The 26,984-nt window shown below is 37.6% G+C and overlaps 1 protein-coding gene across 1 annotated transcript in view; it reads right to left on the reverse strand.

Moving 5' to 3' along the window:
* NKAIN3 (sodium/potassium transporting ATPase interacting 3) overlaps nucleotides 1–26,984 on the reverse strand; it is a 188,309-nt gene that overhangs the window by 23,695 nt on the left and 137,630 nt on the right. The window contains exon 5 of the mRNA XM_018074892.1: nucleotides 1,607–1,667. Within this exon, the coding sequence (XP_017930381.1) occupies nucleotides 1,607–1,667 (61 nt within the window). The remainder of the gene's footprint in view (nucleotides 1–1,606; nucleotides 1,668–26,984) is intronic.

Raw genomic sequence — 26,984 nt, forward strand, 5'->3', positions numbered from 1 at the left:
GAAGCCCTAGCTACTGTCATGACTCATCACAGCCTTATGGAAAGGAGTTGCCTCTGCATTTCACTGATCAAAGACTATGTTTATATATCCCAAACTATACAGCCCTTGTGCTGCTGTGCCATCTTCTGCTGATACCCCGTGTTACCAGTTTCTGCCTGTCAGTTTCCAGCTTTCCAAAGAATCATTTCCTAGGCTTTTGCACCTCAAGACCTACATTTTATGGCTTCTCCAAGTGTTCATATTTCTCCTTTACTAGCAGCCATCTTTATCCAGGCTCCTCACATCTCTTCACAGTACACTATGTGCACGACATCCTTATGACTCCTTCCCACTCAATTTTATCTGAGAATCTCTTTGATTCTTCCTAACGGAAATCTAAATGAAAGTGTTACAATTTGACTCTAATGTCAGTTGCACTATGAAGGAGAACTGAACGTTGTACCATTTGTAGCAATGGAAAAGTGTTTTGTTTATGGTCCTTCGCACTGTTTTCAATCAAACAGTCTGCTTTTCTATCACAGACATGAATTACTTGAATTATGTCTTCAATAAGACTTTCCAGATATTATCAAATGCTTTCCTACAAACTAAATTAATTTTTCCAACTATATTAATTTCACCCACTAATGCTATTCTGTGAAGAAACAAAGCAACTCTGTAAAGATTTATGAATAAAAGGTTATTAATAAATATTTGGTTGTGTATTATTTATCCTATAGCCTTGAAATGCTATTGACATTTGTTCTTTTTTCTTCCCCTAGAGGGGTTACCGTTTAACTCCCCATAAGTGAAAGGAAACAACTTTCATGATCATGTTGCTTGTTTTCTAGGTTTGTTCTTGTGCTTGCTCCTCTTTGCTCATCCAATATTTTCCCATTCTCATTACTGCTTTTAACAATGGCTATGCTAGTTATGTGTGTATGGTGACATCGTTAGGCAATTCTCACAATCTCTATTCACACAACATCCTAGCAAAAGGTTCAGCATATTCAGATTTTTTCAATACCTATTTAATGATGTTTTGAGAAATACTTTTTTAAAGGTGTGCACATTTTCAAAGTTATGGAACAACATGAGTATGTATATAAGAGTTTTATTGATAAAGTCAAGTTAAGAACATGGGCTTAGCATTTAAATGCATGGTCTAGTTACCTGTAGGGGTTGATCAGGTTTACCTAATTATTGATCAGAGCGATATCACACACTGTAAGTGGCTTGATCCGTCATCTCCATTAACTTTACTGATAAGTTGTCATTTGAAGAACAGGCTAAATAGCTTTGGGAGCTTTGATTCAAATTTAAGCATACATACATAAAGACATATGTATGTATATATATATGCATGCAATGTGGATCACATAATTTTCATCACTGTGACTGGCTCATGCGACAGGTTCACAAATCTCTATGAGGAAGTTTAGCAAGTGCAATCCTACCTAGATAAGACAGTAGTACCTAAATAAGCATATCTTTGAGCACGACTGGCTGTGTACATGAATGCCAGTTTCTGCCATTTTTCAAACTTTGCCTTGGTAGTCAACGCAAGACTAAGTCTCACCCCAGGTACTGTGGCTCCAGATATGGAGAGGTGTGTATCAGTACTTACAGCTGTCCTCCTCCTCCATGAAAATACTGATCACGTAACAGGCATACACAAATCCAATCAGCTGTATGAAGGAAGAGGGAAAAAAAAATCATCAGAACACACTGAACACTTATCAGGCTTTCAGTACAACAATGTAGAAATACAGCTAAATGCTAAAAATATTTGGTTTTATTTCCTGCATTTGTAAATTTCAGTGCAAATAGTCAGAAATAGCTATATTAAAGAGATTTCCTCCCTTTTGATCATGTTGCATAGCATATATTTTATATATAAATAAATATTTTATATTTTAAAATATTTCCCCAGTCCCACTGGGGTTAGTATAGACGAATACTACTATTAAGTAATACTGGTGGAAAAACTCCTGTACCTTGACATTCAGCTATTATTTACATTTTTTTCTTTGTTCAATACCTCTGTTCTCACATGAGTTTTCTCACATGAGTTTTCCCACATGCATGTGGGCCCTCTGTGCACCTCGTATACTTACTAAACGGACAAAATATTTATTGACTGCTACAGAATTCAGTCATAGTAACACTTCTATGGAATCCACAAGAGATGTCTTTTTGTGTTGCATAAAGTGTCCCAGTGAAGAACTGTTTGGAAAAAGTTTAAATTTATATGTGAATTCTCATGATGTAGCTGAACAGTAAAACTGGTTTATGATTCAGTGACATCAGGAAACATCAGAAGGGCCTATCAGTACTTCACAATAACTATGCCAATAATGCGCAGACTCATTTCCCCAAAGGACAACACCACCCAAACCATGCCATTTTTTTAACAACTGCACTCACAAAAACATCCTCCTAGACCTGGAATTGTGTCACTTGTGTCATCAAGAAGAAGGGGTTAGAATCTTTAGGATGAGGAAATAGAAACTCCACTCATTTGTTATCAATATAGACAAAATGTTTTCTTATAACCACCATCAAAGAAGAAGAAAATCCCACTGGGCAAGTAAACCTATTCAACTGCACTGCCCAGACATGCCCATGCCTGAGAAAATATTGTTTGTGCAGCTTTACACAATTAAAGCTATATGAAAGCCTTGAAAAGACTCTTCATGAGAGATTTCTACAATAATCCAGAGATTAGTTTTAAGAAAACTCCTTTTTCACTGATCCATTCAAAAAATCTAATTAAAACAGTTCTTCTTGGGATGTCACAGATCAACCATCTGAGAAAGAGGTAATTTAATAATATCTAGACAGGTATAAGCTCATTCAGAACACAGAAATTATTCCAACCTGCTTTCTGGTGTGGCTGCATGAGGAGCTTTACAAGCAGCTCCAAGAGCCTCTCTGCAGACAAAAAGCTTGTCCACACAAGGGAATTCAGGGAAGTTAAGATGAATTAACTAAAGCTGTGAAATCAATGCGCATAAGATAAAGTACATTAAATCCCTGTGTGGCCTTTCCCATTCAGAAATAAAGTGGCCCTAGTTCACTGCAGCTTAATCCTTCTCCAAGGGATTAATCTTCCCATGGAGAATTAAGCTACAGTATGCTGAAGCTGAGTTTATTATGAATGAGAGCTGTCACAGCGCTGTGGCACGGTCCTGTCAGAGCTTCCTCTCTAGGGCATTCACGTCACTGGTGTTTTGGGAAAGTGAGTTTAATCCAACTTTCCTCTCGTTCTGAGCAGATGACAGTATTGGCAGCTTCCTTGGTAATTTTTGTGTCCAGTTTACTGGGGTGGTATTGCCATAGCCTCTGTCAGGTGAACACCACTTTGTTATACTGATGCTCTGAGGCAGCTAAATGCAAACCAGCTCTGGAGGAGGTGCTCACTGGAGGTGGCCAGGACCAAGCCATGCCTGAGCTACCCATCCCCACTGTGCCTGGTGTGAGGTTGCTGCCGCTGGATGGGACCCGCAGACACGGTAGGGCTCGCTGGTTTGCTGCATGTCCACCTTTACCTGCTGAAGACTCTGCGTGTGATTAAGAGAAGTCCAGCCACCTGCTATTAATGATAATGGGATCTTGTGGTTCTGCTGCCCAGCACATCCAGGACCAGCACTGATTTACAGACTCCTTGACAGATTAGGCACATTTCTTCCCTAAACTTCATAGTTTGGAGTACCTTTCAGGCATGACGACAAAAATAATATGATCTAAAGGCTTCCATGGAATTGAAAGACTAATCATACTTGAGGTATAATGCTTGCACCACCCGAACGTACCACAGAAACATCAGAACATAGGTTCTGGTGTCCATGATTTTTCATAACAGAATGTCATCTGTTTATTTACAATATTTCCTGTTCACCGTTTGTGTTGTGCAATTTGACTACATAAGTCACGTGGGTTTGTTTCTTTTCCCTAAACATAACTGAAATATTTTGAAGAGTAAAACCACTAAATAAATAATGAACATGATAAAAATGACTAGTAGTACAGCTTGTGGGTTTAAGTGTTTGTGAAGGAAGATCCAATATTTAGAATTATTTACTATTTTCCCATCATGTATTTTCTCTTGTTATTAGTATTCTGTATTAAATTAACTGTATTTTTATGAATGCAATTCCTTCTTTATATGTTCATGTGCACTCTATATCCATGCATATTTTATAAAAATTCTCTCTGTGAGAGCTTCTAGTAAACTTCTCACATATCTAATGTGTTGAACAGGTGGATAAAGCACAGCAAGACTTCCACTCTAATGAATAATAAACCATCTGACACAAAGAACAAAAGCAATAGGGAAAACTTGGAGAGGTCTTCCCTTCAAAAGAATGTGGGTCATGACAAACCTGATTGTTTTAACAGTCCTAACAACTTACATCTTGCTCTTTCACTAGATCTTCATCTTAAAGTAAAACTTTTCCCACTCTCTTCAATGTTTGAAACACACTTTGCCTAATCTATGAGCTTCTCACAAAATCAGCAGTCTCTGCTTCTCAGAACTATATTTCTTTATATTTCTCACCATTAGTAAATAAATATTCCTCAGTCACTTAGGAATCACTGTTACCTGTTGTATTTATGGCATATATTTGTTTAAAAGACACCATTTTCCCCATCTGTTTAGTTATTAATACCAGGAGAAAAAAAAAGTACATTTGCCTTCTCTGAATTTCATGGTCATGGAGGGGAAAACAAAGATGAAATCTCTAACCATGTCAGGAGATATGACCTACCATATTTCAAGAATATCTTTCTATAGTTTAATGTCAGAATGAATGTTTCTGAAAAAAATAAAGCAACAAAGAGGAAAAAGAGCTCTTTAGCATCATTTGTCAGGTATTGCTGTTCAGAGGTGGACAGCAACATGTGGCATGTAACTAACAAACTAATAATTATAGTTGGGTTACTGATATTTACAGTACAATTAACATGAAGTGATAAAGTGAAAATATAGCCTTTGATATATGAGACCTGTTTTCAGATCTTTAAAAAAAGTTACAGCCACCACAGTGTGAATATTTTTAAAAATTAATTGATTAAAACCTCTTATTTTTTGTTATTGATGGACTCATTAACAAAGTATTTATTCCAACAACTTACTTTTACTATCTTGATTAACCCAGCTGCTGTTTAATTAATAGTGTTATGTGAACCCATGAAGCCAACATGCTAATTGTCAATCTGCAGTGAGCTGACTAAAGTGTACTGCCCAGTTTCTTGATATTGGAAATGTTGGCTGTTGGCTTCAAGTGATAAGACTTAAAAGTGTGTTCCCTGATAACTAAAGAAAATAGGATGCAAATGAGCTGTAAGATACTTAATATGGTCATCTTTAGTTTCTGTAATCATTCCAAGGGAACAATGAAGTGGTTGGAATAGGATATCCAAAGCAATAAAAGTCACTAGCACCTGGAAGAATAAGCAGGAGCCTCTGGCTTGATCCAGAGAGCAATTTAGGTGCCAAGGTGGATTTGTCTTGATGATATTGAGTTCAAGGCCTTGAAACCTTCTGTGTCCCCTGCACTGTACAAGACTACCTATCTTGCCTGGAGACCCCCGCCTAGTAAAGTGTCTCAGAAGACACCAGTGTTATTCTACAGAAAATAGATGGGAAACTGTGGGAAGAGGCTGTTGTCCCGTGCTTTCATCCAGCTACACAGTGGTCAGGGTAAACATCTTTCTCTGGAGAGAATAAGCAATACAGAAAATACTCAGCTATTTCATGGAATCACACAGTGGTTGGAAGGGAGCCTAAATATCATCTGGTTCAACTTTCCTGCCATGGCCAGGAACATCTTTCACTAGATCAAGTTTCTCAAATCTCATGCAAGCTGGCCTTGAAAACTTCCAGGAATGGGACATCCACAACTGCTCTAAGCAACCTGTTCCAGTGCCTCACCACCCTCATTGCAAAAAATGTCTTCCTTATGTTTAATCTTGATCTACACTCTTTCAATTTAAAATTGTTACCCTTCGTCTTCTCACTACAGACCACTGTAAAAAGCCTCTCTCCATCTTTCTTATAAGCTCCCTTTGTATATTGAAAGGCCATGGTAAAGTTTAAATAGGCCCAATTCTGTCACCCCTCTGATCATTCTCATGGCCCTCCAGGTGGAGTCTCTTGAGAGTATAGTAGAGGGGGAGAATAATCTTCCTCAATCCACTAGCTACACTTCTTGTGATGCAGCCCAGGGAACAGTTGGCTTTCTGGACTGCAAGTGCACTTTGCAGACTCCTGTTAAGTTTGTCATCCACCATGATACCAAAGTTCTTCTCAGCGGGGCTCCTTTCAAGCCATGCATCCCCCAGTCTGCACTGATATTACAGACTGCCCTGACCAAGGGGCAAGATCTTGCACATGGCATTGCTGAACTTCATGAGGTTCATATGGATGCACTCCTTGAACCTGCCAAGGTCCCTCTGGTTGGCATCTCTTCCCTCAAGCCCATCAACAGCACCAGTCAGCTTGGTGTCATCAGTAAACCTGCTGAGGGTGCACTCAATACTGCTACATAAGTAAAGAAGGTATGAAATAGCACTGGTCACTGTATGGGCCCCTGAGCAACACCACCTGTTACTGGCTTCCTTTGAACATTGAGCATAACTCTTTGGACACTGCCATACAGTATTTTCAGAACCACCAGAATTTTCATACCAAACTCCTTATTTCTTCAATGACTAACTGATAAATGTTGCTAACTTCTCCAAGTCACAGCAAAGGACAGGCTCAGGGTGTGAGAAACAATTGTCACCTAGGCTATAAGTTGGCAGAGACTTCAGTGCCCAGTGCACGAAGGGATTTCTTATTAGTGGAACATGACTACACTTATATGATGCTATTATAAAGGCTTTTGATATATAATTTATTTTCTGCTGATATCTTTAGGTAGAAATGAAATGTTATTTTTCTCATGCAGGAAGTATAGTCTCTAGAGGACCTAAATGCTTCAATCTAACTAAAATCTCTAAGCTTAAGCTATGGACATCTGCATGAAACATAAAGGTCCAGTTTAATAGAAGGGAAATTAGATTATATAATTGTCCATCATTAAACTGAAACTATTAAAACATGTAAGAAATTAAAAAACTAATCATTTGAGTAAATATATGCTGTGACATATAATTGCTTTAATAAATGAATATTATTTGAATATATCTTCTTAAAAACAAGAACCAAACTGAGTGTAAAATGTATGTTTACTTGCAAATAATAACAGCTAATGTGGATTAAACTTTCCTTAGGAAAGCAAGGAAAAATGCAAAATAAAACTAGAAGTGGTGATTTAAATCAAGGCTATTTTCTGCAGGCTGAAATACTTTTTATTAAAATTGATGTTTTGGATAATTTTGATTTAAGTCTTTCTGCTTTGCTTTGTTGTCATCAGCTGTGGCCTTTAAAAATACACTCACAGTAGGAGATTACTTTCTTATCTATCAGCTTCATATACTGTAGTTCCACTGGCTCAAAGGAGGTATGGAGTGTATACCAAGTATTTAAGATTACAGGAAGCAGTGCCCTAGGCTATCAGGTTAATCTTCAAAGTCAGGTGTACAATAGGTCACTTACTCTTTTAAGCAGCTACACAGAGTTTTGTAGAGATCTCATTAAACAGCATAGAACCATCCAAATAAATGAAATAAATATACTCCTGGCTCTCAGAGGATGTATGGATCATTGTAGGTAAACTAGATTTGGAAGACTTCTCCAATCAAAATGAAAACTCTGCTTCATGTCCTTCCTTGTGCACATCCAGTCCACCCAGACTGTCATCTCACTGAATATGGTTTTTTCTTGACTCCTTTTTTCCTGATGACAGCTGAAGATCATTATTCATCTCTGTGATTCTTCAGAAGTATAACTTGGTGAGCACAATTCCTTTTTTCCTGCAAGATATTTCACTATTACCCAATCTCCCACAAAGACCGAGGGAGTATGAAAGGAGAAGAAACTTTTAAAACTGAATGTTTATGCACAAAAAAATGTGTAGGATACAAAGCTTGACAAGGTGTCTTTAACTTACGAAATTGAAACTATGTAGCAAGAGTGAATTTACTGAGCAAAAAGGTAAAAACGCATTAAATTACAAAGTACCCTGACTATTACAATCTCCCAATGAGCAGTTTCAGAAGAATTTACAAATACTGAGGACAGGCTGAAACACGAGTAGTTAATCTTAGGTACCTACTTGCCACAAACATTTTTACTGCTCTGCAAAGAAGACTGTAAAGCTCTTTTCTTCCATTAAAGACTAGAAAAGCACTAAGTTGGAATGGGAGGTACATAAGGGAAACAGGATATTATCCTGGCATCTGTGCGTATGCATCATGCAGAAATACAGAAATGTGGCTAAGATTATCAGGCACAAAGAAATTATAACTCTACATATTTTAAGACAATGACAAAGGAACAAAACCAAGAGTAAAAGTAGTATATAGTTGTAGCATAATAATGACCATTTACTACTGTAGTTATCCAATTACATGACTGTATATAATTGTGCACTCTGATTGATTATATACATTTTATTAGAAACATATTGCAAAACTATATCATTATACATATTTTCAAAACTGGATGCAATTTTTTGAATTAAAGAACAGACAATCTCAAAGGTATGTCCTCATTTTCCTGAATTAAATGATGAAATGCACGATTTTACAGTGGTAGCAGTAGGAGTGTCAGCCTTAAAGTACTTAGAAATCCAAAACCACAAAAGCAGACAAACAGCTAGAAAAAGGCCCAGAAAACATAGCAGGATGAGGTGGTAGCAACATCTGAAGTACGCTGTGTTGTCTGATTTTTTTTCCCTTTCCTTCATCTTCCTAAAATCTATTTGATTTGAGCGGAATAAAATTCAGGCTGTAGAGGCACTGTCTACCAATTTAATCAGCACAGTGCAGAGCTGGTCTGGTCCAACTGTGCAATTTACAGCTGTAGTGGAGAGCTCCTAGAGACTACAACACTGATAGCCCTTAAAATGTGCTAAGGACTCTAAAAGGGGGTGACAGGAGCTTATAGGTACTTTTGCTTTATATTTATCAGGGAGAAACAAGTGAGCAGATACTATAATAAATGTCTATTCTTAAAATGCATAGAGGTTGCTATTGGTTTATACAATTCCTCTTGAAGGCCATCCACCTAGCACTAGAAGTCCAGCAGCATGCTGGAAAAGACTATACCTGTTAGCTACCATGCTTTTTGAAGTCCTAACCTGTATCTGCTGTTCTCAAATCCTGCTTCCCACAGTGCCTCTTTGTCTCTAAATTAAAAATTGTAGTTGATAATCTAATTTTCACAGGCCAATATCAGACACATTGTTGCCTACACTTGGTCTGGGAATTTATTTCTCCAGCAGCATAAACACATAATTACTCTCATTACCCCAAAAAGACTTTACCAGTTACAAGGGAGGACTGACATGTTACATTGCCAAGATTTCACCCGCAAGACAGTGTGTTCTCTCTCCCCTCTCTCTCTTTAGCTTAGCCATGGGTTATTCTCCCTCCCTTGTTTTTGCTTCCAGACCTTTAGAAAAAATATAATGTGTTCTGACATCTGAAAGATGGAGGATTTGGAACAAATTGTGTAATCCAGTCTCCCATATAATTCTGTAGGTCACAGAATTTCACCTACATAGTCAGTATAACGTTGATGTCAGAGTATTCCTTGCAGATTAGGTTGGGGTACTGGTGCTCCAGGATGAGTTACGTACACAGAAGGGATCTGGGAACCTTTGTCCCCACTCACTTATTTAGAACTAAACCCCAAGCAATAATCCTAATTTATTTGATTGTCTGTTGTGTGATAGATATCTAAGTGTCCTATTTTAAATGAAATTAAAGTCTCAATAAGTAAAAACACTGAACATAGTATTTAAACATGACTGGTCAGAACACTGTTTTATCTTGAAATATATTAATTACTTGTTAATGATTCAAATGGATACAGTGAAAGTCAAAAGTGTAAAATAAAGCTAACCTTGAAAATTTAAGAACAAAACAATGGAAAGTGAAGGGGATGAAGGTGGTAAGAAGAAAGAGGGAGAGAAAGGAGACTTTCTCTAGATCTAATTTTTTCTCCAGTGTGTAAAGAAAATAAAAGTTGTGCTAAGAATGTGGTCAAAGTTCTCATATTTAGGTTAATAACTAATTAGCTATTCAGCTAATTAGCTGAATAACAGAGACTGAGAAAATCCTTTACATCTAACTTTACAATAAACAGACAGAAAGATGGCCTTCCTTCACTTCTGTCAAACTGACTTTGTGTTATTAGTTTTAATATTTTCTAAATAACCACTTTTATTTTGCCTTTACCTTAACTTCTCAGTGCTAAAGATAATTTCAGAGCTACTTGTAGATCACATGATATTTCACATCTTTGGGTATAACAAGGAAATTCAGGCTTGAGGGTGTCTTGTAACCCAAAGTATTTCTTCAAGGTACCCATCAGGTAATGACTTCATTTCCACAAAGTTACACATACTACTTTGGAAGCTGGTAATGAAATCAGAAGAAAGAATGAAAGAAATGTCTGCCAGTGACTAGAGCCAATGTAAATTTCTTTGGCATGTGACAAAGTACTTGGGAAGGTTTTTGAATCCCAGAGAAAGGGATTATGCAAGCAGGGGGTACCAAAGCACACTCCTTTAAGAACAGCAGAATATTGCAAAGCTTGTCCATTTTTTATGCTAATACTCCTTTTAAAATTCTTTCACTGCTTATACTGCAATTATGAAAGATGTCCTTTGTTGATAGAATGCCAAAAGATATTTTTTCCCTCCTTATTAGATCAAAAGGCACATAATCAGAGTATTATTTCCACTTACTTGTGACAATAGACACAGAGAATGTATTTTAAATTCAATGATGCATTGAAATCTGTAAGAATGACTTATTTTCTACTGTATAATTTCTCTCCCTTCATACACAATGTAAATAACACATGCATGAAACAATTATATTGCCATGAGGTAGCACCCATTTAAAGACAGATAAACTGTGACATGGAAACAAAAATAACTAGTTCAACATTTCAGTGGATTATGACAGCCTGATCCCCATTATTCTCTAATCTCCTTTATAGATACCTCTTAAATACCTTGGTAATAATATCTAAGATTGAGTTCCTCTTAATCCATAAATATTGTTTAAAAATCATACAAAAAAATTGCAAAGTTTTCACTAGCAACAGTTATGCTACAGCAGTAGGTGAGAGAGGTGATTCTCTTCCTCTGCTCTGTTCTCGTGAGACCCCACCTGGAATGCTGTGCCCAGCTCTGGGGCCCCCAACATAAGAGGGAAGTGGATGTGCTGGAGCAAGTCCAGAGGAGGTCACGAAGATGATCCGAACCTCTCCTATGAAGACAGGCTGAGACAGTTGGGGCTGTTCAGCCTGGAGGAGAGAAAGGTCCAGGGAGACTCTGCAGCACCTTCCAGTACCTGAAGGGGGCTACAAGAAAGATGGAGAAGGACTTTTTACAAGTGAAAGGACAAGAGGCAATGACTTTAAACTGAAAGAGGGTAGGTATAGATTAGATATTAAGAAGACATTATTTACTGTGAGGGTGGTGAAGCACTGGAACAGGTTGCCCAGAGAAGTTGTGGATGGAAGCCTTCAAGGCCAGGTTGGATGGGGCTTTGAGCAACTTGTCTAGTGCAAGGTGTCCCTGCCCATGCAGGGGGTGTTGAATTCAATGATCTTTAAAGTCCCTTACAATCCAAACCATTCTACAGTTCTATGGTAGCTCAGAGAATAATAGAAAAACAAAAAGCAACCCTCAGATAGAGTCAAAGCCATCATATGAATTAATGTGGAAAATGCTATATGAACTAATGAACTGCAAATTAAGAATTTAATCTCTACCCTTATCAGCCTGCTCATATTATTGCCCCTAGTGGAACTCTCTGAGGGGACTTGAAGGAGTGGTTGACATAGAAATGCACCTCAGAAGTAAGCTCCAAAGCTTGAAAGACATGCAGCAGCTTAAACCAAGCACTAATCAAATCACAGGGAAATAAAAGCCTTGAATAATAACCAAGAGCTGGTTAAAATTCATAAGAGTGTAGAAATTCATATAAGGCAACATGAATGAGTACAGGTTGTCTGAAAACTTTTCTTATAATCTGGTATGCAGGGGGAGATGGAAAAGTAGCATACGGTATTTCTCTCTGTGAGTATTAATTCCAAATTATTTTTAGCACTGCATAGTTCAAACTTCTTTTTCTATTACTATTTTGTTCAATACATACAAGGAAAATTAATAATTTTGATGTTTTTCTTGGATGTGTGAATATATACTGGAAATTCTCAAAAACTTATCTTCCTTAGAGGACCACAGATCATGAGTCTGTCTATTCTTGACAAAGAAAGTCGACCTCCATTTTTAAGAATTTAGGAAGAGACAACAAGCAAACAGATGATGGCTTTTGACTCTTGAAAACAAGAAATGAAAGAAATAACTTCTATGTCAACCAGACTTTGACATTGTTTTGTGTGTTTTGTGTGTCAACAACAGTAGATGACAGATAGAAGAGGTGAAGATAAGAAACTTCTTCTTGATCATCACTTTGGTTTTCCTAATGAATTTCCATCTATCAGGATATTTAGTAGATGACCTACCCAATATTTTCACTTGTGCATGAATATGCCATATTTAAACCACAGAGCAAATGACTCAGTTTTGAGCCACAGTTGAACTGGGGAGTTTTGTCTTTGGAAGAAATAACACTATAATCAGAAACATGGCTGGATTTATGTGCTTGGCAGGTAACAGAGCGGCCTCTTCACTCAGCCATGACATCCAAAAATGTGCAACACAAAGAACTCTACAATAGTAAAGCAGGTCATTTTGAGAACCCCTTTTTTGATAGGTGATTTTCTTTTATGAGTATCCTTGCCACTGCAGTTCTTTGCGCTAAGGATAGCATTGTTTAATTCATTCAAGCTGCTACCTGAATGTGCAGATGGAGGTACATAAACACACACACACACACACATATCCTTATAATGCTTTGTGGAGTGATCTGCTGTGAGAAAAAAGACTACCATAAAAGCAGCAATGTTATCAGTTTGCTCAGGTACTCCCCGTTAAACTGTGTGCTAAAAAACTTTTGTGCTGGATTCCCACTGGGCAGAAAAGCTATCAAGAATTGCAGTGAAGCTTTGCTTTCTATCAGTGCCTAATGAATTTACAAAGCTGCTTCTCCAGTTGTATCTGACCCAGTGGGATCTCTTATACCACATCTCCCTGGTGCAGTTTATTTGGTTGTAGTAGATGGTCCCTGTATATATGCTGTGGCTTTATGTCCTATTCACTCCTGTTTCTTACTAACAGCTTTCACTTTACAGGTCATCCCACTGCTCCCTTCACCTTCATCTGGGTCTGATTCTGCAACCTGAAGCCCAGAGTGCACCCAAAAGGAGTATTACTTTTCCAAGGTATCTAAGCTCAACCTGTAATCAGGCAGCATGCAAATACACAGGCTACACTGGAGCCATTCTAGAAAGGACTTTTCTCCTACCAGCACAAAACCAGCATAACCATCCCTACATGTTTGGTGATCATGCCCCTGCATGCTGGGTGTATGGAAGATGTTTTCTGGTTTTTCCCCAGAGTCAAGTGTCAGGATGTTTTAGCATATGGGGGGCAGATTCGGCCGGAGTACCTTAAGGCTACTCCTGCAAAGAAATGCAAATGCAGCAAGAGAGTCTGCACCTGGTAGAAGTGGTTGCATAAGGAGCAAAAAGCAGAATTTGCTGCACTGAGAATATATCTTAACCAAAGACAGGTTTTAACAGGAAACATGTCTTTGGAATCTCTGACTCTGACTCACCTAGGCTGAGCTTTTGGTTACAGTATGTAGTTTCTTTCAAAAGTCTCAGACTTAAAGAAATTTAAGATGTAGGTGATGGTGCTTATTTGGATCTTGTTCTGGCATGAAGAGAGACTCTGAATTACATTGTCTCAGGATGATGAAGTCAGACAGAGAAAATGCTAAACCACTTCTCCTCCTCCTTCTCCTTGCATCCAAAACTGGGATGGATCTTTACCAAGAAATCTCCCCCTGTACATAAGGGACACCAGGATCTCAGGGATATGTCCTTAATATTTGGAAGAAACCTAAGAACATCACCGAAACAGGCAGCTTTGTACATATGGAATATGTTTCTAGGGTTCCTGTGCTGTTGGACTGGCTTTCAAATGCTCTTTCCTTGCTTCCTTTAAGGTACAAGTAAGTTTAAGCCTACTAAACCATGCTGTGCTGCACAGAGTAGCTGAATATATGTCTGGGAGGTTAAACTCTATGTCATTCTTTCCCCTGCTGATACAATTCCCTCATATTGTGTGCAGAAGTAGAGCTGGCTCATTTAAAGGAAAATCAGGTAGGTCTATTTTATTGGCAAGTGTCACAGTTCTTTGTAGTGCTAACTTTTACAAAAGACAGTTTACATCAAAAAGAAAATAAAAGAGAGGCAGTCTGGCTTCTATAATAAGCAAATTGGCACAAATTATAATTATTCAATATGAGGACATGGGGACAAACATGACAGAATGGTGTAGAATGAAAGATCATGGAAGAGGGAAGCCATGTCCCATGTTAAAGCCCTTTGGGGGATAATTCAGTTGATATAGAACACTTGCACCTCAAAAACATTTGTTTGACCAGATCCCTAACCACAGCTTCTCAATAATTGTATGCTGTGATGGAATAAAATATGTTTGTCTCTTAATCTTACAGATTAGAATAGAACTGGACTTCAAATGGAAGGTACCTACAACAATCACTTAGTCCAACTGCCTGACCATTGCACATCTGACCAAAGGCTAAAGAATATTGTTAAGGGCATTGCCCAAATGCCTCTTACACACTGACAGGCTGAGGGCACTGACCATCTCTCTAGGAAGCCTGTTCCAGTGTAAAGAAATGCTTCCTAATGTCAAGTCTAAACCTCCCCTGGTGCATGTTTGAACCATTCCTATGTATCCTATCACTAGGCGCCAGAACTGGAGAAGAGATCAGCACCTCCCACTCAATTTGCTCTCTCAGGAAGCTGTAGAGAGCAATGAGCCTACTTCTTTCAAAACAGAATGAATGTCCTTAGCTGCTCCTCACAGGATGTGCCTTCCACCCCTCTCACCACGTTTGTTGCCCTCTTCTGGATGCATTCAAGGACATTTACGTCCTTCATAAACTGTGAGGCCCAGAACTGCACACAGTACTCCATGTGAGGCCTTACCAATGCTGAACACAGCAGGGTAATCACCTCTTTCGAGAAGCTGGTGATGCTGTGTTTGATGCACTGTAGGATGGGGCTTGCCCTCTTGGCTGCTAGGGCACACTGCTGACTCATACTGAGCCTGCTGCTGACCGGCACCCCAAAAAGTATAAGGATATATAAACTGTGTATGTATCTGTAGTGCTCTATACAGAATCTTGCTCAACCCTATGCATTGCAAGAATTCATGAATGATTGGGATTCAGGGTAAGGAACTTAAGACTGGTGACAATCCAAATCAAAAGTCCACCGCAAATGTTGTAGATGCATCTCATGGTACTGTGTGACTGGGTGATAAAATTACAGTTGAAATTTTATGTCAATAAATGCAAAGTAACGCACATAAGGAAAATGAACTGTAACTACACACATACAGTAATAGGCATAGCAAGTGATGGATTTGGCTTAGTAATAGTCTCCTCGATGACCTGCATACAAATTAGCAGAGAAAAATATAAAATAATACCAGAAGTGTGTAGGGATGAACTCAGAAAGGTCAAGACACAAGATACAACTAAAAAGAGAATAAAGCACAATAAAAAATACTCAGTGGTATACTACTAATAAAGGGCAAGCCTGGATATAAGGTTGGCTGTGTTCAATGGCATCACTTTCAGGGGAAGGACTACAAACTATGGCTTTGAGGTGGCTGAAAAAAAAGTCTTTTCTCTTTATTCCCTTTTCTGCAGAAAGATTACGTGGGAATGCTAAAGCAATGCCACTGACACTAATGAAGGACTCAGGTGAGAATAATGTTCATAAAATAGATAATGTTCATAAAATAGAAAGCTGAAGAAATTCAGATGCACTAGCCCTGGTAAATTCACCTCAAAGCACGTAGATTCCTGGCTAAAGGAATCTCAAGCATGTTAGAACATACTTGTAACAATTTGATGAAAACAGGAGAGGCTGAAGATCAGAAAATCAAAGATCGTACCTATTGCTTTACACAAAGACAGGAAGAAGGAAGGGAAAGAGAGCACACAGAATTGTATCCCTAGCTTCATTTATTATAAACTTCTTCAAATATGGAATCAAATTATTAGTGGGTAAATAAACATACAAGTAGGAAGACAAGGTCCTGAGTAATAGCCAATATGAATTTATGAGAAACTGAATCGTTAAATCAAGTCTGTTCCTTCTTAGGAGAGACAATAGGCTTTGTGGTTAGGGAAGGAGCATCAGGTCTAATATATCCTGATTTTAGTAAGCATTTTGACACTCCTTGACATTCTTATAAGCAAACTATGAAAATATTGCTTACACCAAAGTACTGTTGTATAGATTGAACAACTTGCTTTCAAATTGAACTCAGAAATAGCTACTCATTGTCCTCCATCAAATTAAGAAACAGTAGTTGATGGGGCTCCATAGAATTCCACCTGGGTCCAGTACTACCCAGTAGTTTCAGTAGTCATTGGATTATCTGCAGAGATAGGCCTTTCACACTTCCAGATGGAAGCAAATTGTCAGTGGTTCCAAATACCATGATAAAAAAGATTATAATTAAAATAATATTGACAAACTGAAAAAGGGTCTGGAAAAATATATAGGCCAAGTGCAAATTACTGTATTTAAGTAGGAATAAGGAATAATGATGTACCTGAAGACAGAATATGATGACCAGCAGGCGACATAGCTGTTCCACAGAATAATGAATCACATCCAGACTTGTGACTTGAGAATATCATAGTGTTGGGGAAAAGAAACCAGACATCATATTGGGATGAAAAACTGAATTTCAAGTGAATCAGGAGTGCCCTGGAACACAGCACCAGTATGGCACTGGTTGACAGATTGTATATATTTTGTAGATTTCCCTTCAGCAAAGAGGAGAGCCAATCAGAAGAATTTCCAATGAGAATTATAAGGATGATCAAACTCTGAAAAATGTGACCTGTTTGGAAATCTTATGGTAATAAATTACACAATCCCTTAAAACTTCTGGACCTAGGAGTCTGCATTTACAGTGTATTGTTAGTTCTCATTGTTCATAGAAAGATGAAGTGCAAAGGTCTTCTTCAGACTGCTGCCACCAAAAACACTTATCAAACAATTTTATTCTAGAAATAATAAGTTGCTGTCAGAGGATAAAAATTTTAACAGAGTTTTTCAAATTCAATTACAACATGAAACAATTACTAACATCAGAAAACTCAAGGGTTTTACTCATTAGTATTTTCAAGCAGCATGACAGATTATTTTGAGTGTGTCAATAATGATTCATACTTCTTGTTGAGTCCCCATTGTAAGGGAGAATCATAAGACAGTTGAAATTTTTTCAGGTCAATATATGAAAAACATGATTAAAGTTGTTATGAATCTAGACAGGGTATAACCTTGTCTGACAGCTATAACAAGAGCAGATGAGATGCAAATCAGAATCTGATTGCTTCAGGTTTCATGCTGGCTACTATGTGGGCAAGATTCAATTATTATGAAAGAAGTATGACAACCAGGAAATCTGTCCAAAGCTGAAAACAGAAACAAGTTGTGTGGGAAGATATTGTTCTCTGAAGGTGAAAAGATACTATTCAAGATGGGATATTATTTCCCAATAGGCTAAGCACATCATCAACATCAAATAGTAAACTTCTTCAAGATAAAAAAAAAAAGCTAAGTAAATTACTGCTGGACCCTGGGCTGTACGTGAGAATTACTCCGCAATTCTTTATAGGAAGCACTTTTGAAACATTGCAAGGCAGAGGTACAGATGCCCACACCTATCTAGAAGGTACAGAGATGCCTAAACACGTGCATCTACCACAGATTTAGGAATCATAAAGCACTCTGCCAAGCTTCTAGGTGCCACTCCAAGAGATTGTTACCTTGTAGGTCTAACTTCACATCCCCTTACCATACACAGATATCTTAGGCATTCAAAACAGCCAGCAGAAATCTTGGTAGGATAGGACAATGACAACAAATACTTTCATTTAAAAGGCACAAGATATTTTCCAAACTGGGGAGAACAAAAAAATTGTGCTGAAAAAATAGTAGCACTATACAGAATGAAAATATTTTATAATTACAACATTTCAACACAAAAGCTCCTGAAAGCTGTATCTGTATCAGATTTCTATGACAGATCAAGAGGTTACACCAGCAAAATAACCATTGTTTTATCCTTTTGTCAGAAAAGAAACTGTCATTTTTGCAGTAAACTACAGTGAATGCAATTTCCTTACTGTGTTTTGTTAATTTTCTTATTTGCCTATGCTATCTGTTTTGTACCTATGTCATGTCCTATCTGCATTACGGAAAGTGAATAATCCAGACCAGAAGAATTTTCTCTGCTTATTTGTCTGTACAGAACCCTGGGAAATGAGATATTATGATTGGTATTTCTAGTTCCTTTTACTGTTAGTTGTAGCACTATATATCTCCAAAATACTTCCTAAATATGTTTGCTTTCTTTGAAACTTCCTTAAATGAGTTGCACAGAAAAACAATCATTATATTATGGTATATAACAACTATTCCTGCTGTAGTTGAATTCCTACTTGTGGGATACAAGTAATTTCAAGAGAGATTTAATGTGTGTGAACATCATTTAAGGTACTAAGTTACAATCAGAAAGAGACATAAAAAATACTGTCATATAGGCAGTTAGGTAAGCAACTCTTCTACCATGCATTTCCTATATTTTTAATAACATTAGCATAATGTATCTTTTGTGCCAATCAAGTGCTTTACAGACTAAGTTCCATATATTCAAAATATCCTTATTTTTTAAAGTGATGAACCAGCGAGGATAAAGAACTCTGGTAGGTGCAGTGCATATGAATACAGTATTTTCTCTTAGGTAAGTGACTTCAGTTTTTTCTTCTGCTCAGCTTAGGTAGTTTAACATGACTGATATGCAATAGGCATTAACAGCTAGCTTAGCTTACCTTGCTTCCTAAGGGTTTTTTTTAATGTGGATGATGAAAATTGACAGAAAGGAGAGGTATAGGAAAGAAGAAATACTAAAATATTAAATATTAAGGGAAGGAAGACATACTAAAAGTGAACTAGAAGTTGTGGGGAGGGCATACTAAAAGTGAACCAGAGATTGTGTAGGAAAGAGGACTGGTTAAACCAGAGCAAATTCCTTCCTTATATTTTCTCATTGCTTGCTTGCACGAGGCCAGCTGAGTTCACAAAGGGCTATGGACATAGCTGTAGATAATCTGCAGTTTAGCAAGGATTTCAGACTGTTTTCTAATGCTTTTGCCTTGCTTATTTTCCTCTTCAAAGGAGGATCTACTGGAAAGTTATTTATTTATTTTGCATTTAGATTTCATTCTTTGGATGTTCTAGTTAGTGTCTCCGGATGCAGAGCTCAAGGAAACACTCCATCATGGTGCTTAGCAATTTTCTGTCCTCAGCTCTCACAAAGGTAACTTGTATTCAGAGTAGTAAGTCAAGATCAGAAAAAGAGAGAACAGTGTTTAAGATTTATTTATCTAGAGCATCCAGCCATCAAAGCTCAGCTAAATTCAAAGAAAAGCACTTATGGAAAACAATTCCTCTACTTTGAAAAGGCATTTCAGTCTAGAATAGATCAGCTTGTCAGTCCTTACGAGAGGCAGACCTGTAGCCACTGGGGACCTTAGTGGGGGACAGCAAATCTCAGCTGAATCCAGCTGGACTCCCCTAGAGACTGATTTATTAACAGAAAAATGGGTGACAATTGTTCAAAATTGTTTTCACATGATACAGGAAAAACTTTTGTATTCCTAAAAGACTCAGTAGAAGGTTTACAAGGCCTGACAATACCCTGTTTAAGCTGTTACTTTTATAGCATATTTTATGCAAGTGCTCAATAAAAAATACAGCACCCTATTGGATAGAGTGGATATGTAGGGCCTGCTAAGACAAATTTGCAAAACTTCTAAAAACCTGACTAGAAATTGCAGCTGAGGCAGCTGAGAGAGAAGTAATTTCTTCAGTGAATAAAAGCTGATACTGGGATAGTATTTATTGGATAAACATGGTAGCATTCAAACATGGGTTTATTGAAATGTTATTTTAATACAGTTTAAGATCAAATGATTCCAGATGGTTAATCTGGAATCCCCGCAGATAGGCCTGTCAGAAATACTGAGAGTTTAATCAGACTTCTAACACACCAGTGGGCTTTGAACAGCCTGAATTCTAAGGAAGAAAAAATCCTTAGGAACAATCATGAAGAGATTGATGAAGATATCTGAATAATAGGCAGCAGCAGTTATGAGCATCAAGAGAATGCTTGAGTGCACTGAATTCAGGCAGAAACTAACAGTACATTAAAGCAAAGTAACTGTAGCCAAGAATAGTGTGCTTCTAACACAGGAAGCTGTGCTTTTGATTTTCCCTATGTTGATGAAGAAACCTGGCTGAGACTTCAAATCTTGAAAAGAAAGGCACATATATAAAGGATTAGCAAATATTTATTTTAACAGTTTGAGCAAAACTTATCTTTAGACAAAGACCACACTTATCATTATCTCTAACATTTGACTACTGACAGAATATGACAAATGCCTGTCCCTTTTTTTGCTATGAGCAGAAGCTGTTCTAGCTAGAATGAGTCCAGAGTAGGTACTTCGCCTCTCTCTTCCTTTCACAGAAATGTAAAAATTGTGCTTACTTCTATAAGAACATTGCAAATTAACCCTCATATGAAGTACATAGCTACAAACTAAAATATTAGGTTAATGGTTACAGAATGATAGAATCATGGTTTGGGTTTGGATTGGAAGTGACCTTAAAGATCATCTCGTTCCAACCCACCTGCCATGGGCAAGGACACCTTCCACTGGATCAGGTTGCTCCAAGCCCCATCCAACCTGGCCTTGAACACTTCCAGGGATGGGGCATCCACAACTTCTCTGGGCAACCTGTGTCAATGCCTCATCACCTTCACAGTAAAGGAGCATATGGAAGTATAACTATTGAATTATCACCTCCCTCCATCAGATATCACACAGTACAAGAATAAGACCAAGACTCATCAGCTTATGTATTTCCATCAGCAAACAACCTAAATTTTGTCTCAGTTTTTAAAGGTCAGTGTGGACTTAAAGGTAGCCTTATCTTCATAAAGGTATGAGGTTCTCACTTGAAGTTCCTCTGCCATGTACCTGAGGGCATCATAAGGCCTTCTGAACTTGATTCTGTGATACTGAAAAATCTACATAAAACAAAGCTGTTGGATTTACAAAGAGGGAATATGTAGACTAACTGGGCTGTGGAACAGAATGAGGGCTGTATAGTGTCTGACAGGTTTTAAAAGTAAGTATAGTTGTAACTGTGAAACAAAAAATCCCTAATTTAATCTGGAAATTATTGACCAGTTGAAGGAATAACTTCTTTTTTCACTTTCCCCTACCCTAAGTACCCAAGATTTATCAGGACTTTGTATGTAATGTTGGAAATGCTGGATGAAGAATTTCAATACGGCATTTAAAGGAATTTAAGTGAAGCTATGAGTTAATAGATGTTCTCCTTTCCCCCCACTCAACTGGATTTTAGGCAGAACACATTTGAGGTGTTTAATTCCAAATCTTATGGCTTTTCCTGGAGCAGGCCGAAAAGGGAAACTCAGTGGAGTCTCTATCTAGGTTGGACTTCCGCATGGTTTTTTCCAGGTAACCCTCTATCTGGTAGCAATTGAAGTGCAATTCCGCTGGGGTTTATGCTGTCCTGAAAACCCAGCCTAAGAACAAGTTGCACCCAGGAGCTCTAACAGCATTTCTGTGGCTTTCAAGAGAGAGACCCGAGGTGGCTCCACACCACCCATCTACCCCTGGCTCCCCAGAGGAAAGTCCTCTCAGTGCAGGAAGCTGAGCCACTGTAACACTGTGCTTCTCCACAAGAATACATGGGAATAAGGATGCCCAACACGGGTAATACTGGCCAGTTTAATTGTATTCTTGTATCAAAGGCCCTAATAACAGCACACAGATGCTACAGCCCCACCGAAGCTCTCCTGCCCACTGCTAATTATCTCTGCTGTGGGCCTCACAGGGTGATTATAACATGTTCTCTCATTACTAGAGTTTACAACCCCTATGTCAGGTCACAGCCTAATCCTCCCCTAGGTAAAACTCATCCAGAGCAAAATGAGGGAACCTATGTCATGGCAATTATTGCCTCAATTAGTGACATTATTAATATGCTCTGTCCAAAGAACAACTGCATTTTACTGCATTAACAGGTAGAAATGTTCAATTCTTAATTAACTTTATAGGGCAGAAAATTATTAGACTACATCTAGAAAGGTCAAATTAAAGGGTAAGAGAAGAATAGAACTATACTGTAATAAATTCTGTAGCCAGGGAGTCCATTTTAGGTTGTGGAACCCTTTGCAAGGGACAGAAAAGCAAAAAGCCAAAGTGTCTTCACATAGGGAAAAATTTCTGAAGGTGTATGCTATGTTCTTCTAAGAAATCAATACTGCATTTATAGAACAAATCACTTCACAAATGCTAACGTGCAGATGCACTGTTGGCTGTGTCTGCATTTAGAAACTCAGTCATAATTCACAGTAACAGAAAAAGTCTCCCCAAGCTGCTTATTCATTGACTATTTAGCCAGCCATGCTGCAGGAATTCTTCTGCCTTTCAGACCCTATATCTTTCTATTAATTCCCTGGTTTCCACACTCCTTACTCAAGGAAAGATGATCTGAGGATGATTCACAATATAATGGAGAAGAATGTAAAAATAACTGCTTTTACACAGCACTTGCAAATGGTTTAATAGTGTTGAAACTTCAAAACACAGTACTAGGCAAAACTAGGGTTTCCTTTGAAATTCCCAGGCTTCTAATAAACCTTTTTTTTTTTTTATCCCAATCACTCTGTTTTTTAACACTCTTCTTGTCCATTATGGCTGGGTTTTTTTCCCTAAGGATTATCTCACATAGTGCTTACAGAATTAGTGATTGGGTCTTCAGAATATCACTAAATAGTGTGCTTGTGTGGAGGAATTAGTCTCAGTCTTTAAAGACTGAAGTTGTTTTCCTTTAATAAAACCTGTTTTCATATTTTCAGTCCTCATAGCTTCACTGTAACAGAGCTAAACAGTATTTCACATGCAAACTTAGCCATGGAAATCCAAAACAAAGTCTTCAAGCTTCATGTTTGGGAATACAGCAGGTCAAACAATCTGAGGGGATCTGGGGCACTTTCCCAAATTATTTTGAACTGTTGTATTTCAAAATTAATTTAGATTGGAAACTTACATTTGTCCAGAGTTTTTGACAGATGCTGCTAACTACTTCAGACATAGTGGGCAACATCAGTAAATAATTATATATTTAAGAGGATTTATGTGTATTTTGTAGAGTCTAAAGTCCTTGAAATAGACATTGCCTGCTCTGCTAAGAAGCCTCTATAGCTGATATGGTGCCAAAGCTGGCTTTCAGACTTTGTGTGGCCTCAGTGAAGTTGGCTGTGAAAGGAGGACTAACAGCCAAGGAACATGCACAAAAAGGAAAGAGCACTTTGGGGTATGGGAATAAAACAAGAAACCCTGTGAGAAGGCAGAACTAATTTAAAAGTGAGTAGAATACAGTGTTCTGCACTGAATGCCATGCTCCTAGCAGCAGACAGATGTACTGAGTGAAGAGCATCTCTCCCTTTATTTATTATTAGGGTTATTATTGTTGTTGAAAAGAAACGGTACCTGGACATTTATCGGAGACTGATGTGTTATTTCCTTTTCAGTATTTGCTGTTAGTATTTAATCTAAACTACAGTTATCACAAACTCTCAGTGTTTTTGTTTTTTCAATGGTATTGCAGAATGTATTTTGTATATGTGGTAAAATCTGTACCCAAAGGAAAAAAAAATTCCTTCCTATTTAAACAGCAGTGGGAATTTTGGGATTTATTGCAGCACGGCCAGGATTTCATCCATACTCTTAACTTATCTCTGATTCCTCCTTCTCATTTTGCTAACAACAGCAACGTCTAAAAATAATTTCCCATCTTAAGGACTTTCTTCCTTGCCTTTACTTGTTAATTCCTTCTGTTTCTTTTATCTGAGAAGGGAGAAAGAGGATTGATTTAAAGACTTTGATTGTCTTCATTTATATGGAAAATAGCAAACCATTTTGCTTTTCAATATCCGGAGCTTTTAGCAATGGATCCTGAAGTTGCCCAGGCACTTCCATCATCAGCAAGGTGGATTTCTTACCCCAAATCCTCCTCGGTAACTTTTATCTGCCCATGGCAAGATGTGCTGCTCTTTCTCATTTTTGGTACTGGCATTGTTTATGCACACAGGCTGTAAAACTGATGGTAGAAACACACAGTCATAGAATCATTTAGGTTGGCAAAGACCTCTAAGATTCTCAAGTCCAACCATTCACCTAGCACTTCGAAATCCACCACTAAACCATGTCCTAAGGACCACATCTACACATCTGTTAAGTATCTCCAGGGACAGTGACTCAACCACTTCCCTGGACAGCTTGTTCCAAAGTTTGACAATCCTTTTGGTGAAGAAATTTTTCCTAATATCCAGTCTTTCAAGATTTCTGAGTTTTTGAAACAGGTGAAGAAAAATCTTAAAATTAAAGCAAAGAAAAATATTTAAAGCATGTCAGCACAAGTATTTCTATCAGTAAAGACAGGGAGTTGATGCATGCTGGGTCAGAACACTCCAAAACTGACTTTTGCACTCTGAAAACAGGTTGGTATTGCTGTGCCCAGAAGGACTGCTCCTGCTTGGAAACTCCTGGTGTGTGAAAGGTGAGGGTGTCCCTCTGTACCGTACAAGGAGTGATCAGCCATGCAGAGCACTCATCTTGGATTTTAACTTCTTGTATGTTTTTGTTAGTCATGACCCTGTCATATTGTTTCTACAAGGGAAACATTCACTGAATTGAAGCTTTGGATGGACTTTGATGCTTGACTCTTTTTTTCTTTTTTTTATTTTTCCAAATCCATAGCATATTCCAAATCCATAGCACTGATTAAATTGAACCATTTCCTCCCTCACTTCTTTTCATATTCATTATTACTCTGTTGACAGGTTAACCTCTGGCATATAGAAACCTAAATACTTTTACTTGGTATTGATAACTTGCAGAAGGCACACAGACACTCTGGAAGTCCTTATGTAAAGGGTACATTATCTCTATAATTCTCTTTACTTAACAGAGCTTTTCTTTCAAATAAATGACCTATGATCTCACACAATCTTCAACTTTCAGGCTTTCCCCCCTTTGTCTTTCTCTCTTTTTCTTTATTAGAGAATGGATTAAAATGACATTTTTCTATGATGCTTTTTCATCATGACTTTGAATCAGTGTGAAATTTTCCCTGGAAATAAGTGATTGTGTTAATTTTCCAACACATGCTTTCATAAGTCATGTCTTTATAGATTTGATTGAGAGTCTATTTTCAAGTAGAAGGAAACAGTCACATTCACTTCAGACTTCCCTGATGAGGCACTCTTTGTCCTCCATCTTCTTTAACTCTCCAAATAAATGTTTTATAATGTACTTACATCATGATACCTATTGTGACTACTTTTAATTCAGTAGATTTATGTTTAGACTTATAGAATAATGGAATAATTTACGTTGGAAAAGACCTTTAAGATCATCGAGTCAGACAACTAACTCAGCACTGCCAAGTCCACCACTAAATCATGCCACATCTACACAACTTGTAAATACCTCCAGGGATTGTGACTCTACTACAACGACGTAGTATCTCACATGCTGTATGCTTAGAATGGATATTGTACCTCTCCACAAGGTAGCACACTTTGCTTCTAGTTTTATCTACAGGATAAAAGAAGTTGGGATTTTTTTCATCAATAAAGAAAAGCGGAAGACAGCTGCTTAGTTTTAAAGCTCGTCTCCACTAACATCCTAATTTGTTCTTATAAGAAGAAAAATTTTCTTCCTTCCAATCAGAATCAGTGGTCAAATGGAAAATGTGAATGGTACATAACAAAGTAAATAAGGCACAATATGAGGGGAAATTTCATTTGTTAGAGCAGAGGTCTAGGATACAAGAACAATAATAGAGCTCTAAAAATGCCATATGGGGACTAAAAGGCTCAATTTGTTTCAGAAGTGCTGCATTACACTAGATAAAAGACCTTTTATATTAGCTTCTTTATATCTCATCTTTGCAAATCGATGCTATTTATTCTTTCACTCATTTACATATTTTTCTGTTGTTAATAGCAAATGAAAGAAAGCTCCAAATTTCTCAAGTTCCATAAAAATCAGATTTATTCTTCAAATGGTTGTAACTGTATGGATAGTCTTAGAGCTAGGAAATATATATATTACACTTTAGCTAGAAACAAATAAAATAGACTGTATGGATGGAGATATGAGTTATCTATAAAATCAGAATTCAGTAACATATAACAGATGAGTATGTTAATTAGCTATACCATAAAATCAGTCACTTGCATTTTTTAATTTTAATTGATATAATGTCAGTTTAATGTATACATACTAAAATATATGTTATCTATATTTCAGATTTAGAGAAAATAAGACAAACATAGTCTTAGGAAAGGAAATTAATATCTGCCTACAAAGAAAACAAATTACATTGGGGTGCTAATTATATACACCCCTAATTTGGCCCAAACAAGATTTATATCTAAGTAATTGATGTGGTTTAATGCTAGTCAGCAACTAAGCACCATGCAGCTTCTTGCTCACTCCTTGATCTTCCCTGGTGGGGA

This window comes from Manacus vitellinus, unplaced genomic scaffold, assembly GCF_001715985.3.
Source record: "Manacus vitellinus isolate BGI_N305 unplaced genomic scaffold, ASM171598v3 scaffold_1_pilon, whole genome shotgun sequence".
Taxonomy (NCBI): domain Eukaryota; kingdom Metazoa; phylum Chordata; class Aves; order Passeriformes; family Pipridae; genus Manacus; species Manacus vitellinus.